The 18,130-nt window shown below is 52.1% G+C and overlaps 1 protein-coding gene across 2 annotated transcripts in view; it reads left to right on the forward strand.

The window, feature by feature from the left end:
- Positions 1 to 14,446: 14,446 nt before the first annotated feature.
- bsdc1 (BSD domain containing 1) overlaps positions 14,447 to 18,130 on the forward strand; it is an 88,145-nt gene continuing 84,461 nt past the window's right edge. The window contains exon 1 of one of the 2 annotated variants that reach the window (XM_072547903.1): positions 14,447 to 14,685. In XM_072547903.1, coding sequence (XP_072404004.1) covers positions 14,675 to 14,685 — 11 coding nt within the window. In that variant the 5' untranslated portion in view covers positions 14,447 to 14,674. The remainder of the gene's footprint in view (positions 14,686 to 18,130) is intronic. The other variant, XM_072547904.1, reaches the window with a different exon arrangement.

Below are 18,130 nucleotides of genomic sequence, written 5' to 3' on the forward strand. Positions count from 1 at the left end.
CAATGGGTGAGTGGGGGAGGGGATGAAGGTGATAGGTCAGGGAGGAGAGGGTGGAGTGGATAGGTGGAAAAGAAGTTAGGCAGGTAGGACAAGTCCAGACAAGTCATGGGGACGGTTACTGAGCTGGAAGTTTAGAACTAGGGTGAGTGGGGGAAGGGGAAATGAGGAAACGGTTGAAGTCCACATTGATGCCCTGGGGTTGAAGTGTTCCGAGGCGGAAGATGAGGCGTTCTACCCAAACTGGGTGTCACTGAGTAGGTTATTGCTGAGCAGGTGCTGCTTGGTAATACTGTTGATGACACCTTCTATCACTTTACTGAGAATAGACTGATAGGGCAAGATTTGGCTGGGTTGGACTTGTCCTGTTTTTTGTTTCAGATAAAGACATCTGAATAACAAGGGGTCTGAGCAGCCAAAGAAGGATCATCTCAACAACAGAACTGGAAAAAAAAGATAATTGTGTTTGGCCCATATCCCTCCAGATCTTTCCTCTTCATGTACTTATCTAAATGTTTTTTAAATGTCGTAACTATACCTGCATCCACCACTTCCTCTGGACATTCATTCCACACACAAACCTCTCACTGTAAAAAAAAAGTGCCCCTCATGTCTTTTTAAGATCTTTCTCCTCGCACCTTCAAAATCTTGCAACCCCCCCACCCTAAAGAAAGGACACTTACCCTACACTTCATCATTTTGTAATCCTCTGTAAGGTCACCTCTCAACCTCCTGTGCTCCAGTGAAAATGTCCCAGCCTTTCCACCTAGATATAGGTATATTCATATCCAGTTGTGATCTGTTTAATGTTGGTGCAGGCTGGAAAGACCAAATGGCCTACTCCTGTTCCAAATTCTCACACTCTGTGTCCAGGACAGCAAGAGACCATAAGGCATAGGAGCAGAAATTAGACCATTCAGCCCAGCAGATCAGCTCCACCATTCAATCATGGCTGATATGTTTCTCAACTCCAATCTCCCGGTTTCTCTCCGTAATCCTCGACCCCTTGATATTCAAGAACCTATCTACCTGTGTCTTCAATATGCTCAGTGACCTGGCCTCCACAGCCTTTTGTAGCAATGAATTCTATCGATTCACCACTCTCTGGCTGAAGAAGTTTCTCCTTATCTCATTCTAAAAGGACTTCCTTTTATTCGATGATAATGTCCTCGGCTCCTAGTCTCTACTACAAATGGTAACAACTTCCCAATGTCCATTCTGTTCAGGCCCTTCAGTATTCTGTATGCTTCAGTTTGAACCCCCTGAGTGTGGCCTGTTAGTCAGCATGAACCAGACCCTTCAGGATGAGGTACAGCAGGGATTAGGTTCAGCAAAGTGAGAATGGAGGGAAGTGTGTGTGGGATGGAGATTTTCAGCTTTTAGGGAATGGGAGAGGAAAGAAAGTTTGCTATATATTGGAATTGATCGGATGGGCTGATGGGTCGAGAAGTGGCAGATGGAGTTTAATTTAGATAACTATGAGGTGTTGCATTTCGTCAAAGCAAATCAGGGCAGGACTTATACAGTTAATGGGGAGTGTTGCAGAACAAAGAGACCTTGGAGTGCACGTTCATAGTTAATTGAAAGTGGAGTCATAGGTAGACAGGCGGTTGGTATGCTTTCTTTTATTGGTCAGTGCATTGAGTGTCGGAATTGGGAGGTGATTTTGCAGCTGTACAGGACCTTGGTTAGGCCACTTTTGGAATATTGTGTGCCATTCTCACTGCTATAGGAAAGATGTTGTGAAACTTAAGAGAGTTCAGAAAGGATTTGCAAGGCTGTTGCCAGATTTGGAGGTGTTGAGTGATGGGCAGAGACTGAATAGGCTGGGGCTGTTTTCCCTGGAATGTTGGAGGCTGAGGGGTGCTCTTATACAAGTTTATAATGGGCGTGAATGGCCAGGATCTTTTCCCCAGGTTGGAAGGATAAAAAAAGAGTGCATGGGTTTGAGGTGAGGGGGGAAAGATTTAGGGGGGAGCTGAGGGGTAACTTTTTCATGGAGAGGGTGTTGTGAGCTGCCAGACGAAATGGAGGAGCCTGGTACAATTACAACATTTAGGGGACATCAGGATGGTACATGAATGCAAGGGGTTTGGAGGGATATGGGCCAAACACTGGCAACTGGGGCTAGATTAATGTAGGATATCAGGTCAGCATGGACGAGTTGGACCGAAAGGTCTGTTTCGGAGCTGTCTGACTCTAATCAACTAATTATAAGGAACTGTCTATCCAGTTTGTTTTACATCTGCCAATAATCATTTTATCCTATTTATTTGTCTGTGTGAGTTTGTAAGGGGAAGTTAATTGGGGATTAAAGTTCTAGTTAGTCGTGTTATAACCCAATGGTTTACATCTGTTTAATTACTTGTCTTTTTACTTGTAATAACTAATAATGTTTGGTTAGTTCAGAAACCTGGTCCATGTTTTCTATCAGCCTTTGTCTGAAAGTGAGGTAAATCTGGGCATTGTCACACTCTTTGGTTATAGTGGGGTTGAAATTACAGTCCACTACCCCACTGGATGTAACAATATTCACAGCTGCAAAGGTGTCCTCACAATGTGCCAAGTACAAGCTGTGAGAGCATGCTTTTCTTGTCTTTCTACTCTGTCAAGGTTATGTTGCAGCTTGCAGCTTGGATGGAGGGAGCCTATTCTGTACTGGACTTTGTTGGCCAGCAGTGTTTGTGGTTAGAGGGTCCAGACATGCAGACAGTGTCCTGCCCAGTTGCAGATTTATCCTCATTAGATTTAACATCTACAGGTTTGGGGATCACAGTCAAGGTAGAAGTGAAGGCATCTGGCACATCTGGAGTGTCATGAGAGTAAACATCTGGAGAGGCCAGCGGGTGGTTCCTCCTCTGTCTAGGTGCTTGCTAGCGCCATCCTTTCTCCAGGATAGAAAGGGGGCAATTGGAAGAATGTTGAGGTCCGTCATGGCCCTCTCTCCTTGTGTTGATGCTGAGCAAGAATAACCAGAGCGATAGAATAAATTTCTGGATGTTACTGAACATTCTGATGGAGTGTGGCTCTCCATGGCAGTCGGCAACATCAAACACGTGCATTGCCAGAGTCTATACAGTAGAGGTCGTGCTAGCAAACGTGTCCAACCTTTGATCCAGTTTACTGTGTGTATACAATAAACCTGCCTGCTACTCCTGTGATGATTGTGGGGCATTTTCACAAAGTTTTTAAAAAACATTTTTATTGAGGAATTTTTTCTTTACAAAATTATAAAAGTACAAAAATATAACAATTTAAAATTGTAACAACAATTACATAGAAGTAACTACTACCCTACTCTACAAAACAAGTCAAAACTACACTCACTACAAATCTGTAAATAAGTAAGTAAATAAATAAATAACGCCACTAAGCGCAACCACATCGAAGCTGCCAACTTTTGGGAGCATTAATTACTACACCTGTATTTATTTAGGATTCTTCCTCCCAGTGTAGAAGGCTCACTAAACCTAATCATCATAGATAAACAAATGCCTTAATTAAAATGGCAGATAAATCTGCTTCCACATAATTCAAAAAGGGCTGCCATGTTTTATAAAAAAAGTTCAGTTTTATGGTGCACCCTGTTTGTGAGGAAATCCAAAGGGATGTGTTCCATAATTAATTTGTGACACCCCAACAGGCCCGGAGGGTTCTCAGACACCCAGCTCATCAAAATATTCTTCCTAGCACAGTATGTGAGAATGTTAAATAGCTTTTTCTCATGTACGTCTAAGGAAGATAAATTTGGCAAGCCCAAGAGACCGGGTCTAATTTAACTTTGGTCCCCAGGACCCTCTCTATTACTCCTACCACATTGTACCAGTATTTATGAAGCTTGTGCCATGGCCACTAACAATGAGTGAGGGTACCTATGTTTACTGTGCACATGGGGGACATTGGAGATGCTCCCTTTTAGAATTTCGCAAGGCGATCTGGGGCCAAATGGACCCTATGAAGAACCTTCAACTGCATGGCATATGTTCTGTTACAGATAGGGGTCTTTCTTGCGTTCTCCCAAATGTCCTCCCATGTCTCTGAGGGGATCTCCACTACCAACTCCTGCTCCCAAACCTCACACAGTCGCTTAAAATTGTTCGATGCACCACATCCCAGTAGGTGGTAGACAGTAGTAGCTGAGAGAGAGCTTGCGACATGGAACACTCTCTTCTCTGAATCAGATCAATAGGGTAGGTCAAAAGCGTAGTCTTTTTTTGTAAAAGTCCCTAACCTGAAAATAAAGATAAAGATTCCTGCTGGGCAGTCCATACGTGTAGCTCATTTGGTCGAAGGACATCATGACCACCCCCTCAAACAGGTCTCCCAAACAGGAGACTCCCCTCATTGCTCACAGTTTGAATCCAGGGTCCATCATCCCTGGTCGGAATCCCAGCATACCAATATAGCGGTAAGAAAGGAGCGCTTGCTTTGTCGTATTCCTCTCAATGCTTTGACTATATTAATAATGATTGGATTCCGACAGTATTCCATGACTGTCCTCATCTTTTCCATAAAAAACAGATTAGTAAAGGGGGGGCACTTTGCTTGGGATGCCTCGATATCCAACCATACTGATCTCAGGTCCTCACAAGCCCAGTTGCTCACGTAGGACAGAAGGGAGCTTAGTTGGTATCTCTTAATTTCCAGGAAGTCTCCTACCCCCAACCCTTTGGGTAGCTGCAATTTGGCAAGCTTAATGAGGGGCTGCCTGTGATGCCAAATAAAAGAACAAAACCAACCAACAGAAGGAGCATTTGCGTGGGATATAGCAAATGAGGAAGGACATTCATTTTGATAAGGGCTATTCGACCTAACCAGGAGATTTGAAGAACCTTTCATCTTTGAAGGTTTTGTCTAATCTTGTCAAGCAAATGAGCAAAATTATCCTTAAATAACTGAGAGTGGGAGTAACAAAAATACCAAAATAAAGAAAGTGCCCCGCGATCATTTAAAGGGGAATCGTACTTCACCATCGGTATCAGATATTCCTTTAAGACCCCCTCCAGGCATTGCTTCCGACTTTGCAAAATTGATCTTATATCCCGAAAAGGAGCCAAATAAATAAATACATTGTATTAAATGTGGTAAAGAAGCTGCTGGGTTTGATAAGAAGAGGAGAACATCATCTGTGTTTAACGTAACCTTATGTGCTCTTGATCCCAATTCCAGTGCAGCTACGTTAGGCTCATAGAGTCATAGAGATGTACAGCATGGAAACAACCTGTCCATGCTGACCAGATATCCCAACCCAATCTAGTCCCACCTGCCAGCACCCGGCCCATATCCCTCCAAGCCCTTCCTATTCATATACCCATCAAATGCCTCTTAAATGTTGCAATTGTACCAGCCTCCACCACATCCTCTGGCAGCTCATTCCATACACGTACCACCGTCTGTGTGAAAAAATTGCCCCTTAGGTCTCTTTTATATCTTTCCCCTCTCACCCTAAACCGATCCCTTCTAGTTCTGGACTCCCCGACCCCAGGGAAAAGACTTTGTCTATTTATCCAATCCATGCCCCTCATGATTTTGTAAACCTCTATAAGGTCACCCCTTAACCTCCGCCCTTATGGATTGCTTCTGCCAGCAGCTCAATCACCAACGTAAACAGTAGTGGTGAGAGGGAACAACCTTGCAATTGCCTCTACCAATACTGATATTACTGGATCTTACACCATTGGTGAGAACCGCAGCCAGAGGGTCACTATACAGGACCTCCACCCATCTGACAAAGACCTCACTTAGACCAAACTGTTCCAGAGTATAAAAAAGATATGGCCACTCCATTCGATCGAATGCCTTCTCTGCGTCTAAAGAGATCGCCAAACCCTGAACCAATTGTTGCTGACACACTTGGACCATATTCAGTAATCTTCTAATATTATTGGAGGACCTACAGCCCTTTATAAAACCCGTCTGGTCCTCCTTAACAATATAGGGCAACACCTTCTCCAATCACAACGCAAGTGCCTTGGATAAAATTTTAAAGTCCAAATTTAACAGCGAAATGAGCCTATATGAAGCATAGTCTTCCGGGGTCTTTCCTTTCTTGAGAATGAGAGAGATGTTAGCCTCCCTCAGGGATGGCAGGAGGCAGTCATGACTGTGTGAATAGTTGTATGTATCCAGCAATGGCTCTGACAGGATATTTATAAATTAGACCATCAGGGCCGGGTGCCTTCCCACTTTGGAGCTATCTTACTGCCTCCTGCATCTCTTGCACGGTCAATGGGGCATTAAGAAGAGACACTTGCTCTAAGGCCACACCTGGAAGGTCCAGGTTCTTAAAGAAAGGCTCCATCTTAGCCCACTGATCCTCACAGCGTCCTGACCGATATAGCTGAGAGTAAAAACTCCAAAATGCTGCATTGATCCTTTTAGAGTCACACGTAAGAATCCCAGAGCCTTTTCTAATTGATGTAATGGATTGGAGGGCACACTTTTTCCTGGCCAGCTATGCCAGGTATTTGCCTGGCCTATCGCCATGCTCAATTAACCTTTGTTTCGCGAAAGAGACTTCTCTCTTCACTGTCTGAGTGAGCATGGAGTTCAAAGCAACCCGGAAAGTTGTGACCCATTACAATTTAGTCACTAATGACCTATTAAAATATGCTATCTCAGCTGCCTTCAATTGTGTCTCGAGCCGATGTTGCTGCTCTCCCTTCTGTCACTTCCAGATAGCAGAATAAGAGATAACTAGCCTCCTAACAAAGGCCTGAGCAATCTCGCAGAGTACAGATGGGTTACAAGCCGTACCTGAATTGATAGCCAAAAACGCTTTGAACTCACTCGAGAAGTACTTGACAAACTTACTGTCCTTGAGAATAAAAGGATCCATTTGCCAATGCTGTGAAGCTGTTTCGTTGCCCGTAATCTCAACCTCTAAATACATTGCTGCATGATCGGAAATGGCTATGTTTTTAATTTTACAGGACATCACTGAGTCCAGAAAGAACGAGGAAGCTAAACAAAGGTCAATCCTGGTATGACACTTGTCTGGATTATAGAAAAAGGTGAAGTTCCTGCCCATAGGATGGAGGCATCACCAAACATCCACCAGCCTCAATTCCATGCATAAGTCAACAGTTGCTTGGACTGTGGAGAGATATTTGGGGGACCTTTGGGCATTCTATCCACTGTGGGGTCCATGAGGTGATTAAAATCTCCCCGAATGACAATGTGTCACGTTACAAAGGCAATCAACTTAGAAAGTGCATCAATCAGGAAGTTGAGGGGGTGTGCCCAGGGACAGTAAAGACTTAGGATGCCATACTCTTCACCATATATTAAAGCTTTAAGGATTACAAACCGCCCATATTCATCTTTAACTTGATCTAATAACTTAAATGGAAGACTCTTCTGGACAAGTATGGCCAGTCCCCTGCTCTTAGTATTAAAGGATGAAAAAAACACCCAATCAAACCCAACCTGCTGTAACTTTAGGTGCTCCTTATCATCAAGATGGGTTTCTTACAACAGGACAATATCAACACTCTCCTTCCTGAGACTCGAAAGTACATTTTTTCTCTTGATCAGCGATTTACTCCCCATAATATTCCAGGTGCACCATTTAAGGAGACACATAGCCATATCCCTCTACAATAACCTTTAACCCCCAAGAGAAAGAACCCTCTCAGGAAAGGAGAAGTCACCTGTTGGAAGTTTTCTATAGGCCTCCAAATAGTTCCAGAGGATAGCAAAGATAATTCTCAACAGGAGCGAGAGTGACAGGGTAATTGTTATGGGTGACTTCAACTTCCCAAATATTGACAGGGAGTACTATAGTTCAATTACTTTAGATGGGTCAGTTTTTGTCCAGTGTGTGCAGGTGAGTTTTCTGATACAGTATGTAGACAGGCCAACAAGGGCCGAGGCCACTTTAGTTTAGGTACTGGGTAATGAACCCGGCCAGGTGTTAGATTTGGAGGTGGGTGAGCACTTTGGTGATAGTGACCATAATTCAGTTATGTTTACTTTAGCGATGGAAAGGGATAGGTATACATCAGAGCGCAAGAGCTACAGCTGGGGTAAAGGCAATTATGATGCAATTAGACAAGATTTAGGATGCATATGATGGGGAAGGAAACTGCAGGGGATTTACACAACAGAAATGTGGAGCTTATTCAAGGAACAGCTACTGTGGGTCCTTGATAAGTATGTACCTGTCAGACAGAGAGGAAGTCGTCAAGTGCAGGAGCCGTGGTTTACTAAAGAAGTTGAATCTCATGTCAAGAGGAGGAAGAAGGCTTATGTTAGGATGAGATGTGAAGGCTCAGTTAGGGCGAGTGAGAGTTACAAGGTAGCCAGAAAAGACTTAAAGAGAGAGCTAAGATGACAAGGAGAGGACATGAGAAGTTGTTGGTGGATAGGATCAGGGAAAATCCTAAAGCTTTCTATACGTATATAAGGGATAAAAGAATGATTAGAGTAAGATTAGGGCCAATCAAGGACAGTAGTGGGAAGTTATGGGTGGAGTCAAAGGAGATAGGGAAGCGCTAAATGAATGTCCACATTGGAAAAAGACAATGTTGTCGAGGACAATACTGAGAAACAGGCTACTAGACTAGATGGGGTTGATGTTCGCAAGGAGGAAGTGTTAGAAATTCTAGAAAGTGTCAAAATAGATAAATTCCCTGGGTCAGATGGGATTTATCCTAGGGTTCTCTGGGATGCCAGGGAGGAGTTTGCCAAGCCTTTGGCTTTTATCTTCATGTTGTCATTGTCTACAGGATTAGTACCAGAAGACTAGAGGATAGCAAATGTTGTTCCCTTGTTCAAGAAGGGGAGTAGAGACAACCCTGGTAATTATAGAGCAGTGAGCCTTACTTCAGTTGTGGGTAAACTTTTGGAAAAGGTTATGAGATAGGATTTATAATCATCTCGATAGGAATAATCATCTTGATTAGGGATAGTCAACATGTTTTGTGAAGAGTAGGTCGTGCCTCACAAACCTTACTGAGTTCTTTGCAGATGAGGGTAAAGCAGTGGTTGTGGTGCATATGGATTTCAATAAGGTGTTTGATAAGGTAGGCAACTGCACAAAATATGGAGGCATGGGATTGAGATCGATTTAGTGGTTTGGATCATAAATTGGCTTGCTGAAAGAAGACAGAGGGTGGTGGTTGATGGGAAATGGATTCTGGATTAGTGGTGCTGGAAGAGCATAGCAGTTCAGGCAGCATCCAAAGAGCTTCGAAATCGATGTTTCGGGCAAAAGCCTTTCATCAGGAATAAAGGGAAATGTTGATGGGAAATGTTCATCCTGGTGTTCAGTTACTAGTGGTTTACTGCAAGGATCTGTTTTGGGTCCACTGCTGTTTGTCATTTTTATAAATAACCTGGATGAGGACGTAGAAGGATGGGTTAGTAAATTTGCGGATGACACTAAGGTTGATATAGTTGTAGATTGTGCTGAAGGATGTTGTAGGTTACAGAATGATGTGGATAAGCCGCAGAGCTGGGCTGAGAGGTGGCAAATGAAGTTTAATGCAGAAAAGTGCGAGGTGATTCACTTTGGAAGAAGCAACAGGAATGCAGAGTACTGGGTGAGTGATAAGATTCTTGATAGTGTAGATGAGCAGAGAGATCTCAGTGTCCATGTACATAGATCCCTCAAAATTGTCACCCAGGTTGATAGGGCTGTTAAGAAGGCATACGGTATATTAGCTTTTATTAGTAGAGGGATCGGGTTTCGGAACCATGAGGTCATGCTGCAGCTGTACAAAACTCTGGTGCGGCCGCACTTGAAGTATTGTGTGCAGTTCTGGTCACTGTATTATAGGAAGGATGTGAAAGCTTTGGAAAGGGTTCAGAGGAGATTTACTAGGATGTTGCCTAGTCCGGAGGGAAGGTCTTATGAGGAAAGGCTGAGGGACCTGAGGCTGTTTTCGTGAGAGTGAAGGTTGAGAGGTGACTTAATTGAGACATATAAGATAATCAGAGGGTTAGGTTGGGTGGACGGTGAGAGCCTTTTTCCTTGGATGGTGGTGGCTAGCATGAGGGGACATAGTTTCAAATTGGGGGTTGATAGATATAGGACAGATGTCAGAAGTGGTTTCTTCACTTAGAGAATAGTAGGGGCGTGGAACGGACTGCCTGCAGTCAACAGTTGTAGACTCACCAACTTTACGGGCACTTAAATGGTTATTGGATAGGCACATGGACGAGAATGGAATAGTGTAGGTTAGATGAGCTTCAGATTGGTTTCACTGGGCGGCACAAGATCGAGGGCCAAAGGGTCTGTACTGCACTGTCATGTTCAATGTTCTACGTTCTATATTCTACTCACAACACAGCGAGCGTAAATAAATGGAGACTCATGGAGGCTCCAAAATACACACACTAAAACTAAGTTAACAAAACTTTCAAAAACTACATCTACTGAAAACCAACAAACTAAACCAATTACAACATGCAAAAAAAACACTTGATGGGAGACTCTTTCCGCTGCCCACAGGGGATGCTTACACTACCCGCATACACCTCCATAGCTCCTTCCAGCTTAAGCTGTACCCCAAACTCAGGTGAAGGATAAAAAAAGGTATTATGGACAAAGAAATTAAAAGTGGGCACTTCACCCATCCCCAATCCTACATTGACCTCAATTATCACTGGGAAGAAAATAAATCACTTTCTGTAACAAAATAATAAAGAAAAAGGAGAAGTACATGAGATAGAGAACAAAATAAAGGGAAAAGATAGGAAAACTATTATTGTTCATATTCTATGGACCATCTAGTCTATTTCAAAGTGTCCAGAAAGTTCTTTGCTTTTTCTGAGGAGTCAAATACATGCACAGACCCTTTGTGATTAAAACAGAGCACTGCCAGGTACCTGATGGAATATTGTATATCCAGATCCCTCAGTCTCTTTTTCACTTCATCAAAGGACTTCCTCTTGCAGATCATGGTGACCAAAAAGTCCTGAAAAACACAATCTTTGATCCTTTATAAATCAGGGCCTGTGGGTCCTTTCCCAGAGACCTGGAGCTTCCATTACCTTTTGTTTGTCCCTATAGGACTGGAATCGCACTAGGACCAGGCAGGGGCACTGGTCTGAACTGGGCCTGTGCACTGTCACCTGGTGAGCTCTCTTAATCCGTACCTGGCCTACCTCAGCATCCCAGCCCAGAAATCGCAGCAGCCATTCATCGAGAAAACTGGCTGGCTGCTGGCCTTCCTCTCACTCCGGCACACTGATCTCTCGGATGTTCGAGGTCATTGAGCTGTTCTATGAAGGTCCGTACCTTCTTCTCCAGGGTCTGGGTACATCTCGCCGAGGACTTGGACCATGGTCTTTGATGTCACAGTCCGCTGCTTGACTTCCTCCACTTGCTGCCAGAGACTCTGCAGCTCCTGCAGCATGGCCAAGATCCTTTACAGTCTGGTGTGATTCTCTTCAATCGATGCTTCGATCATGTCCTGGAGTTACCTGATCTCCACAGCCAGGCCTTGTTGGGTAGGTGAGTCTATTTGAATTTCAGGGGAGGCCACAGCTGCAGCTGAGGGTGTGTCCGATGCTGTAGGGGAATGTCCTGCCTCTTGAGACTTATTTGATCCTTTGGCTCTAGTCATCTTCCCTTACTAAAAAAAAGTATGTAGCAAGTCTATTGATATTAAACTATCAATTTTCTTCAAAATAGCTTAAAAGCATCAATTCGCCTGAGTTATGGTGCAGAGCTCAGCAAGGCAGGCCTGTTAGATGGCCGCCATATTGGATCACCTCCATTTTCACAAAGTTATTGATTGCTGACCCCAGGGACTCCTGTCCTGGTGCCAGGTGTCCAGGACTCCTTTCAGTGTCAGCACCCTTGGGTGTTTCCTCTTCAGCTGATGGTGGAGTGTTGCACGAATGTGCTCACAGATCATGGTCCAGAGTCCAGTGGGGATGGAACATGAGCTTAGGACAAAGAACAATACAATACGGGAAGATGCTCTTCAGCCCTCTAATCCTGTCCTGGCACATTTTGCCCTTCCATATTAAAGCCATCTTCACTGACAGGATCTGTCTCCCTCTATTCCCTTCCTATTCATGTCATTCTCCAGGTGTTTCTCGAATGCTGATATTTGCTTCCACCACCTCCACTGCCAGCATGTTCCAGGCACTCACCACACTTTATGAGAAGAATTTGCCTCGCACATCTCTTTTCAACTACCCCACCCCTGCACCTTGAACTTGTGTCCCCTCCACCCAGGGAAAAAGCCTAATAATTTCCACTCTATCCATGCCATTCATAATCTTATAAACTTCCATCAGGTTGTCACTCAACCTCCTGCATTCCAGTGAAAACAAACTCAGTCTATCCAACCTTTCTTCATAGCTAAAATCCCCCAGACCATGCAACATCCTGGTAACCTTTTCTGTACCTTCTCCAAAGCATCCACATTTTTCTGGTAGTGTTGTGACCAGAACTGTACGACATGTTCCAGGCGTGGTCTAATTAGAGTTATATAAAGCTGCAACATAACCTGTCTATCCTTATACACAATGCCCCTTCCAATGAAGGCAAGCTTCCTCCATTGCCATATTGAATCAGACCACAAATTGGAGGAATGACAACTCATCTTCTGCCCGGGTAGCCGACAACCGAGGACTTAACTTTGAGTTCTTGAATTTTAAATAAACTCCCACCTATCTCTGAGCTCCTTTTCAATCCTGCCTCCTCCCTTCTATTCCACCTACTGACCCTTCCTTCCAGCTACGAACTATATTCATCCCTCCCATCGACCAGCCAGGCCGTACCCATTATCTGTGCTCACCTATCCCTTCCTCACCATTCCGCTAGTCTCCCCACTCCACCCCACAGCCCCTCTTTATCTGTAGCTCCCCTGACCCTCACATCTAGCCCTGAAGGAGGGTTATATCTGAAATGTTAACTTCTCCACCTCCTGATGCCATGGTGGGGGTGGGGGGGGGGTGGGGGGGGGGGTTGTGGGTGGGGGGAGTGGTGGTCAGTGTCTGAACTGGGATGGGATTCAGTGTCTGAGTGGGGGGAGATCAGTGTCTGAGCTGGGGAATGGAGGGGTCAGTGTCTGAGCTGGGGATCAGTGTCTGAGCAGGGGGTGGGGAGGTCAGTGTCTGAGCGGGAGGGGGTGGGGGGGTCAGTGTCTGAGCAGGGGGTGAGGGGGTCGGTGTCTGAGCTGGGGGGTGGGGTGGTCAGTGTCTGAGGGGTTGGGGTGGTCAGTGTTTGAGCTGGGGCGTGGGGGGGTTAGTGTCAATGGGGGTTCAATGTCTGAGCTGGGGGTGGGGGGGGTGTCAGTGTCTCAGGGGGTCAGTGTCTGAGCAGGAGGGGTGGGGAGGTCAGTGTCTGAGCTGGGGGTTCAGGGTCTGAGGGGGGGTCAGTGTCTGAGCTGGAGGTGGAGGGGGTCCGTGTCTGGGGGTGGTCAAGCATCTGAGGGGTGTCAGTGTCTCAGGGGGTCAGTGTCTGAGCAGTGGGGATGGGGAAGTCAGTGTCTGAGCTGGGGATTCAGGGTCTGAGGGGTGTCAGTGTCTGCACATGGGGTGGGGGGGTCACTGTCTGAGTGGGGTGGTTGGGGATTCAGTGTTGGAGGGGGGTCAGTGTCTGAGCGGGGGGGTCAGTGTCTGAGGGGGGTCAGTGTCTGAGTGGGGGGGTCAGTGTCTGAGGGGGGTCAGTGTCTGAGGGGGGTCAGTGTCTGAGCAGGGGGGTGGGTGGTCAGTGTCTGAGCGGGGGGGTCAGTGTCTGAGCAGGGGGGTGGGTGGTCAGTGTCTGAGCGGGGGGGTCAGTGTCTGAGGGAGGTCAGTGTCTGAGCAGGAGGGTGGGTGGTCAGTGTCTGAGCGGGGGGGTCAGTGTCTGAGGGGGGTCAGTGTCTGAGGGGGGTCAGTGTCTGAGCGGGGGGGTCAGTGTCTGAGGGAGGTCAGTGTCTGAGCAGGAGGGTGGGTGGTCAGTGTCTGAGCGGGGGGTCAGTGTCTGAGGGAGGTCAGTGTCTGAGCAGGAGGGTGGGTGGTCAGTGTCTGAGCGGGGGGGTCAGTGTCTGAGGGGGGTCAGTGTCTGAGGGAGGTCAGTGTCTGAGCAGGAGGGTGGGTGGTCAGTGTCTGAGCGGGGGGGTCAGTGTCTGAGGGAGGTCAGTGTCTGAGCAGGAGGGTGGGTGGTCAGTGTCTGAGCGGGGGGGTCAGTGTCTGAGGGGGGTCAGTGTCTGAGGGAGGTCAGTGTCTGAGCAGGAGGGTGGGTGGTCAGTGTCTGAGCGGGGGGGTCAGTGTCTGAGCGGGGGGTCAGTGTCGGAGGGGGGGGGTCAGTATATGACTTGGGGCCGGGGGGGGGTTCAGTGTCTGAACAGGTGGTGGGGGGGAGAAGGGTCTGGGGTGTTGGGGGGCGGGTCATACCGCTGGGGGCGGGGTATTTTAACATAATATTGCATAGATTAGCAAAATCAGCATATATTATTATAATGCTGCGGATGACGTTGCACGCACGCTAAGCGATAAACGTCAGTGACGTCAGCGCGCAGCCTCCCGCAGTTGCTGAAGGAAAACATCCTGGAAATCCGGAGAATAAAGAGCGACATCAGAGGCCCGGAGGCTGCCCCGGCCCCGATAACCGAGTACCCAGAGCTGCAGCCTGCTCCCCCCTAACTCCGCCCGCTCCATATCCCGATCCCGCTCCAACAGGCCGCGGGTACCCGGGCAGCCCCGAGGCTTCAATGACAACGGCTCGGGGAGAATGGCGGCAGGGTGAGTGGGGGAGGGGGAGGGGGAGGGGGGAGGGGGAGAGGGAGAGGGAGAGGGAGAGGGAGGGGGAGGGGGAGGGGGAGGGGGAGAGGGAGGGGGAGGGGAGAGGGAGGGGGAGGGGGAGGGGGAGGGGGAGAGGGAGAGGGGGGGTGGGGGAGGGGGAGAGGGGAGGTGGGGGGGGGGTGGGGGAGGGGGAGGGTGAGAGGGGGGGTGGGGGAGGGGGAGGGTGAGAGGGGGGGTGGGGGAGGGGGAGAGGGGAGGTGGGGGGGGGTGGGGGAGGGGGAGGGTGAGAGGGGGGGTGGGGAGGGGGAGAGGGGAGGTGGGGGGGGTGGGGGTGGGGGGGGGTGGAGTGGGGGGGGTGGAGTGGGGGGTGGGGGTGAGTGGGGTGGGGGGTGGAGTGGGGGGTGGGGGTGAGTGGGGTGGGGGGGTGGGGGTGGAGTGTGGGGTGGGGGTGGAGTGTGGGGTGGGGGTGGAGTGGGGGGGGGTGGGGGTGGAGTGGGGGGGGTGGGGGTGGAGTGGGGGGGGTGGGGGTGGAGTGGGGGTGAGTGGGGTGGGGAGGTGGGGGGGGGTGGGGTATGGGGGTGAGTGGGGTGGGGGGTGGGAGTGAGTGGGGTGGGGGGTGGGAGTGAGTGGGGTGGGGGGTGGGAGTGAGTGGGGTGGGGGGTGGGGGTGAGTGGGGTGGGGGGTGGGGGTGAGTGGGGTGGGGGTGAGTGGGGGGGTGAGTGGGGTGGGGGTGAGTGGGGTGAGTGGGGTGGGGGTGAGTGGGGTGGGGGTGAGTGGGGTGAGTGGGGTGGGGTGAGTGGGGTGGGGGTGAGTGGGGTGGGGGTGAGTGGGGTGGGGGTGAGTGGGGTGGGGGTGAGTGGGGTGGGGGTGAGTGGGGTGGGGGGGTGGGGGTGAGTGGGGTGAGTGGGGTGGGGGTGAGTGGGGTGGGGGTGAGTGGGGTGTGGGGGGTGAGTGGGGTGTGGGGGTGAGTGGGGTGTGGGGGTGAGTGGGGTGTGGGGGTGAGTGGGGTGTGGGGGTGAGTGGGGTGTGGGGGTGAGTGGGGTGTGGGGGTGAGTGGGGTGTGGGGGTGAGTGGGGTGTGGGGGTGAGTGGGGTGTGGGGGTGAGTGGGGTGGGGGTGAGTGGGGGGTGGGAGTGAGTGGGGGGTGGGGGTGGGGGTGTGAGTGGGGTGGGGGTGAGTGGGGGGTGGGGGTGTGAGTGGGGTGGGGGTGAGTGGGGGGTGGGGGTGTGAGTGGGGTGGGGGTGAGTGGGGGGTGGGGGTGAGTGGGGGGTGGGGTGGGGGTGTGAGTGGGGTGGGGGTGAGTGGGGGGTGGGGGTGGGGGTATGAGTGGGGTGGGGGTGAGTGGGGTGGGGGGTGGGGGTGAGTGGGGGGTGGGGGTGGGGGTGTGAGTGGGGTGGGGGTGAGTGGGGTGGGGGTGAGTGGGTGGGGGGTGGGGGTGAGTGGGGTGGGGGTGGGGGTGAGTGGGGTGGGGGGTGGGGGTGAGTGGGGTGGGGGTGGAGTGGGGTGGGGGGGGTGGAGTGGGGTGTGGGGGTGGAGTGGGGTGTGGGGGTGAGTGGGGTGTGGGGGGGGTGGGGGTGAGTGGGGTGTGGGGGTGAGTGGGGTGTGGGGGTGAGTGGGGTGTGGGGGTGAGTGGGGTGTGGGGGTGAGTGGGGTGTGGGGGTGAGTGGGGTGGGGGGGGTGGGGGTGAGTGGGGTGTGGGGGTGAGTGGGGTGGGGGGGTGGGGGTGAGTGGGGGGTGGGGGTGAGTGGGGGGGTGGGGGTGAGTGGGGGGTGGGGGTGAGTGGGGTGGGGGGGTGGGGGTGAGTGGGGGGTGGGGGTGAGTGGGGTGGGGGGGTGGGGGTGAGTGGGGGTGGGGGTGAGTGGGGTGGGGGGTGGGGGGTGAGTGGGGGGTGGGGGTGAGTGGGGTGGGGGGGTGGGGGTGAGTGGGGGGTGGGGTGAGTGGGGTGGGGGGGTGGGGGTGAGTGGGGGTGGGGGTGAGTGGGGTGGGGGGGTGGGGGTGAGTGGGGGTGGGGGTGGGGGTGAGTGGGGGGTGGGGTGAGTGGGGTGGGGGGGTGGGGGTGAGTGGGGGGTGGGGGTGAGTGGGGTGGGGGTGAGTGGGGGGGTGGGGGTGAGTGGGGGGGGGGTGGGGGTGGGGTGGGGGGTGTGGGTGAGTGGGGGGGGTGGGGGTGGGGTGGGGGGGTGGGGTGGAGTGGGGGGGTGGGGGTGAGTGGGGTGTGGGGGTGAGTGGGTGTGGGGGGGTGGGGGTGAGTGGGGTGTGGGGGTGAGTGGGGTGGGGGGTGGGGGGGGTGGGGTGAGTGGGGGTGGGGGTGAGTGGGGTGGGGGGTGGGGTGAGTGGGGGTGGGGTGAGTGGGGTGGGGGGTGGGGTGAGTGGGGGGTGGGGGTGAGTGGGGTGGGGGGTGGGGGTGGAGTGGGGGGGTGGGGTGAGTGGGGGGGGTGGGGTGGGTGGGGTGGGGTGGAGTGGGGGTGGGGTGAGTGGGTGGGGGGTGGGGGTGGAGTGGGGGGAGTGGGGGGGGTGAGTGGGGTGGGGGGTGGGGGTGAGTGGGGTGGGGGGTGGAGTGGGGGGTGTGGGGGTGAGTGGGGGGGTGGAGTGGGGTGGTGGGGGGGGGGTGGGGTGAGTGGGGGGGGGGTGGGGGGGAGTGGGGGGGTGAGTGGGGTGGGGGTGGGGGGTGGTGGGGTGAGGGTGGGGGGTGGGGTGAGTGGGGGGGGGGGTGTGGGGGGGGTGTGGGGGGGGTGGGGGTGAGTGGGGGGGGTGGGGGTGGGAGTGGGGGGGTGGGGGTGGAGTGGGGGGGTGGTGGGTGAGTGGGGTGGGGGTGGAGTGGGGTGGGGGGGGTGGGGGGTGGGGTGGAGTGGGGGTGGGGGTGGAGTGGGGGGTGGGGGTGAGTGGGGTGGGGTGGAGTGGGGTGGGGGTGGGGGTGGAGTGGGGGGGTGGGGGTGGAGTGGGGGGGGGGTGGGGGGGGGTGGGTGGGGGGGGGGGTGGGTGGGGGGAGTGGGTGGGGGTGGGGGGTGGGGGTGGAGGGGAGGGGTGGGGGGGGGTGGGGGTGGAGTGGGGGGGTGAGTGGGGGGTGGGGGTGAGTGGGGGGGTGGGGGTGGGTGGGGGTGTGAGTGGGGGGTGAGTGGGGTGGGGGTGTGAGTGGGGGGTGTGAGTGGGCGGTGGAGGTGAGTGGGGTGGGGTGGAGTGGGGGGGTGAGTGGGTGGGGGTGGAGTGGGGGGTGGGGTGGGGGGGTGGGGGTGGAGTGGGGGGGTGAGTGGGGGGTGGCGGTGAGTGGAGTGGGAGGAGGGGGTGAGTGGGGTGGGGGGTGGGGGTGGAGTGGGGGGGTGGGGGTGGAGTGGGGGGTGGGGGTGGAGTGGGGGGGGGTGGGTGGGGGTGGAGTGGGGGGTGGGGGTGGAGTGGGGGGTGGGGGTGAGTGCGGTGGGGGGGGTGGGGGTGGAGTGGGGGGGTGGGGGTGG

This window comes from Chiloscyllium punctatum, chromosome 27 (assembly GCF_047496795.1).
Source record: "Chiloscyllium punctatum isolate Juve2018m chromosome 27, sChiPun1.3, whole genome shotgun sequence".
NCBI classification, from domain to species: Eukaryota; Metazoa; Chordata; class Chondrichthyes; order Orectolobiformes; family Hemiscylliidae; genus Chiloscyllium; species Chiloscyllium punctatum.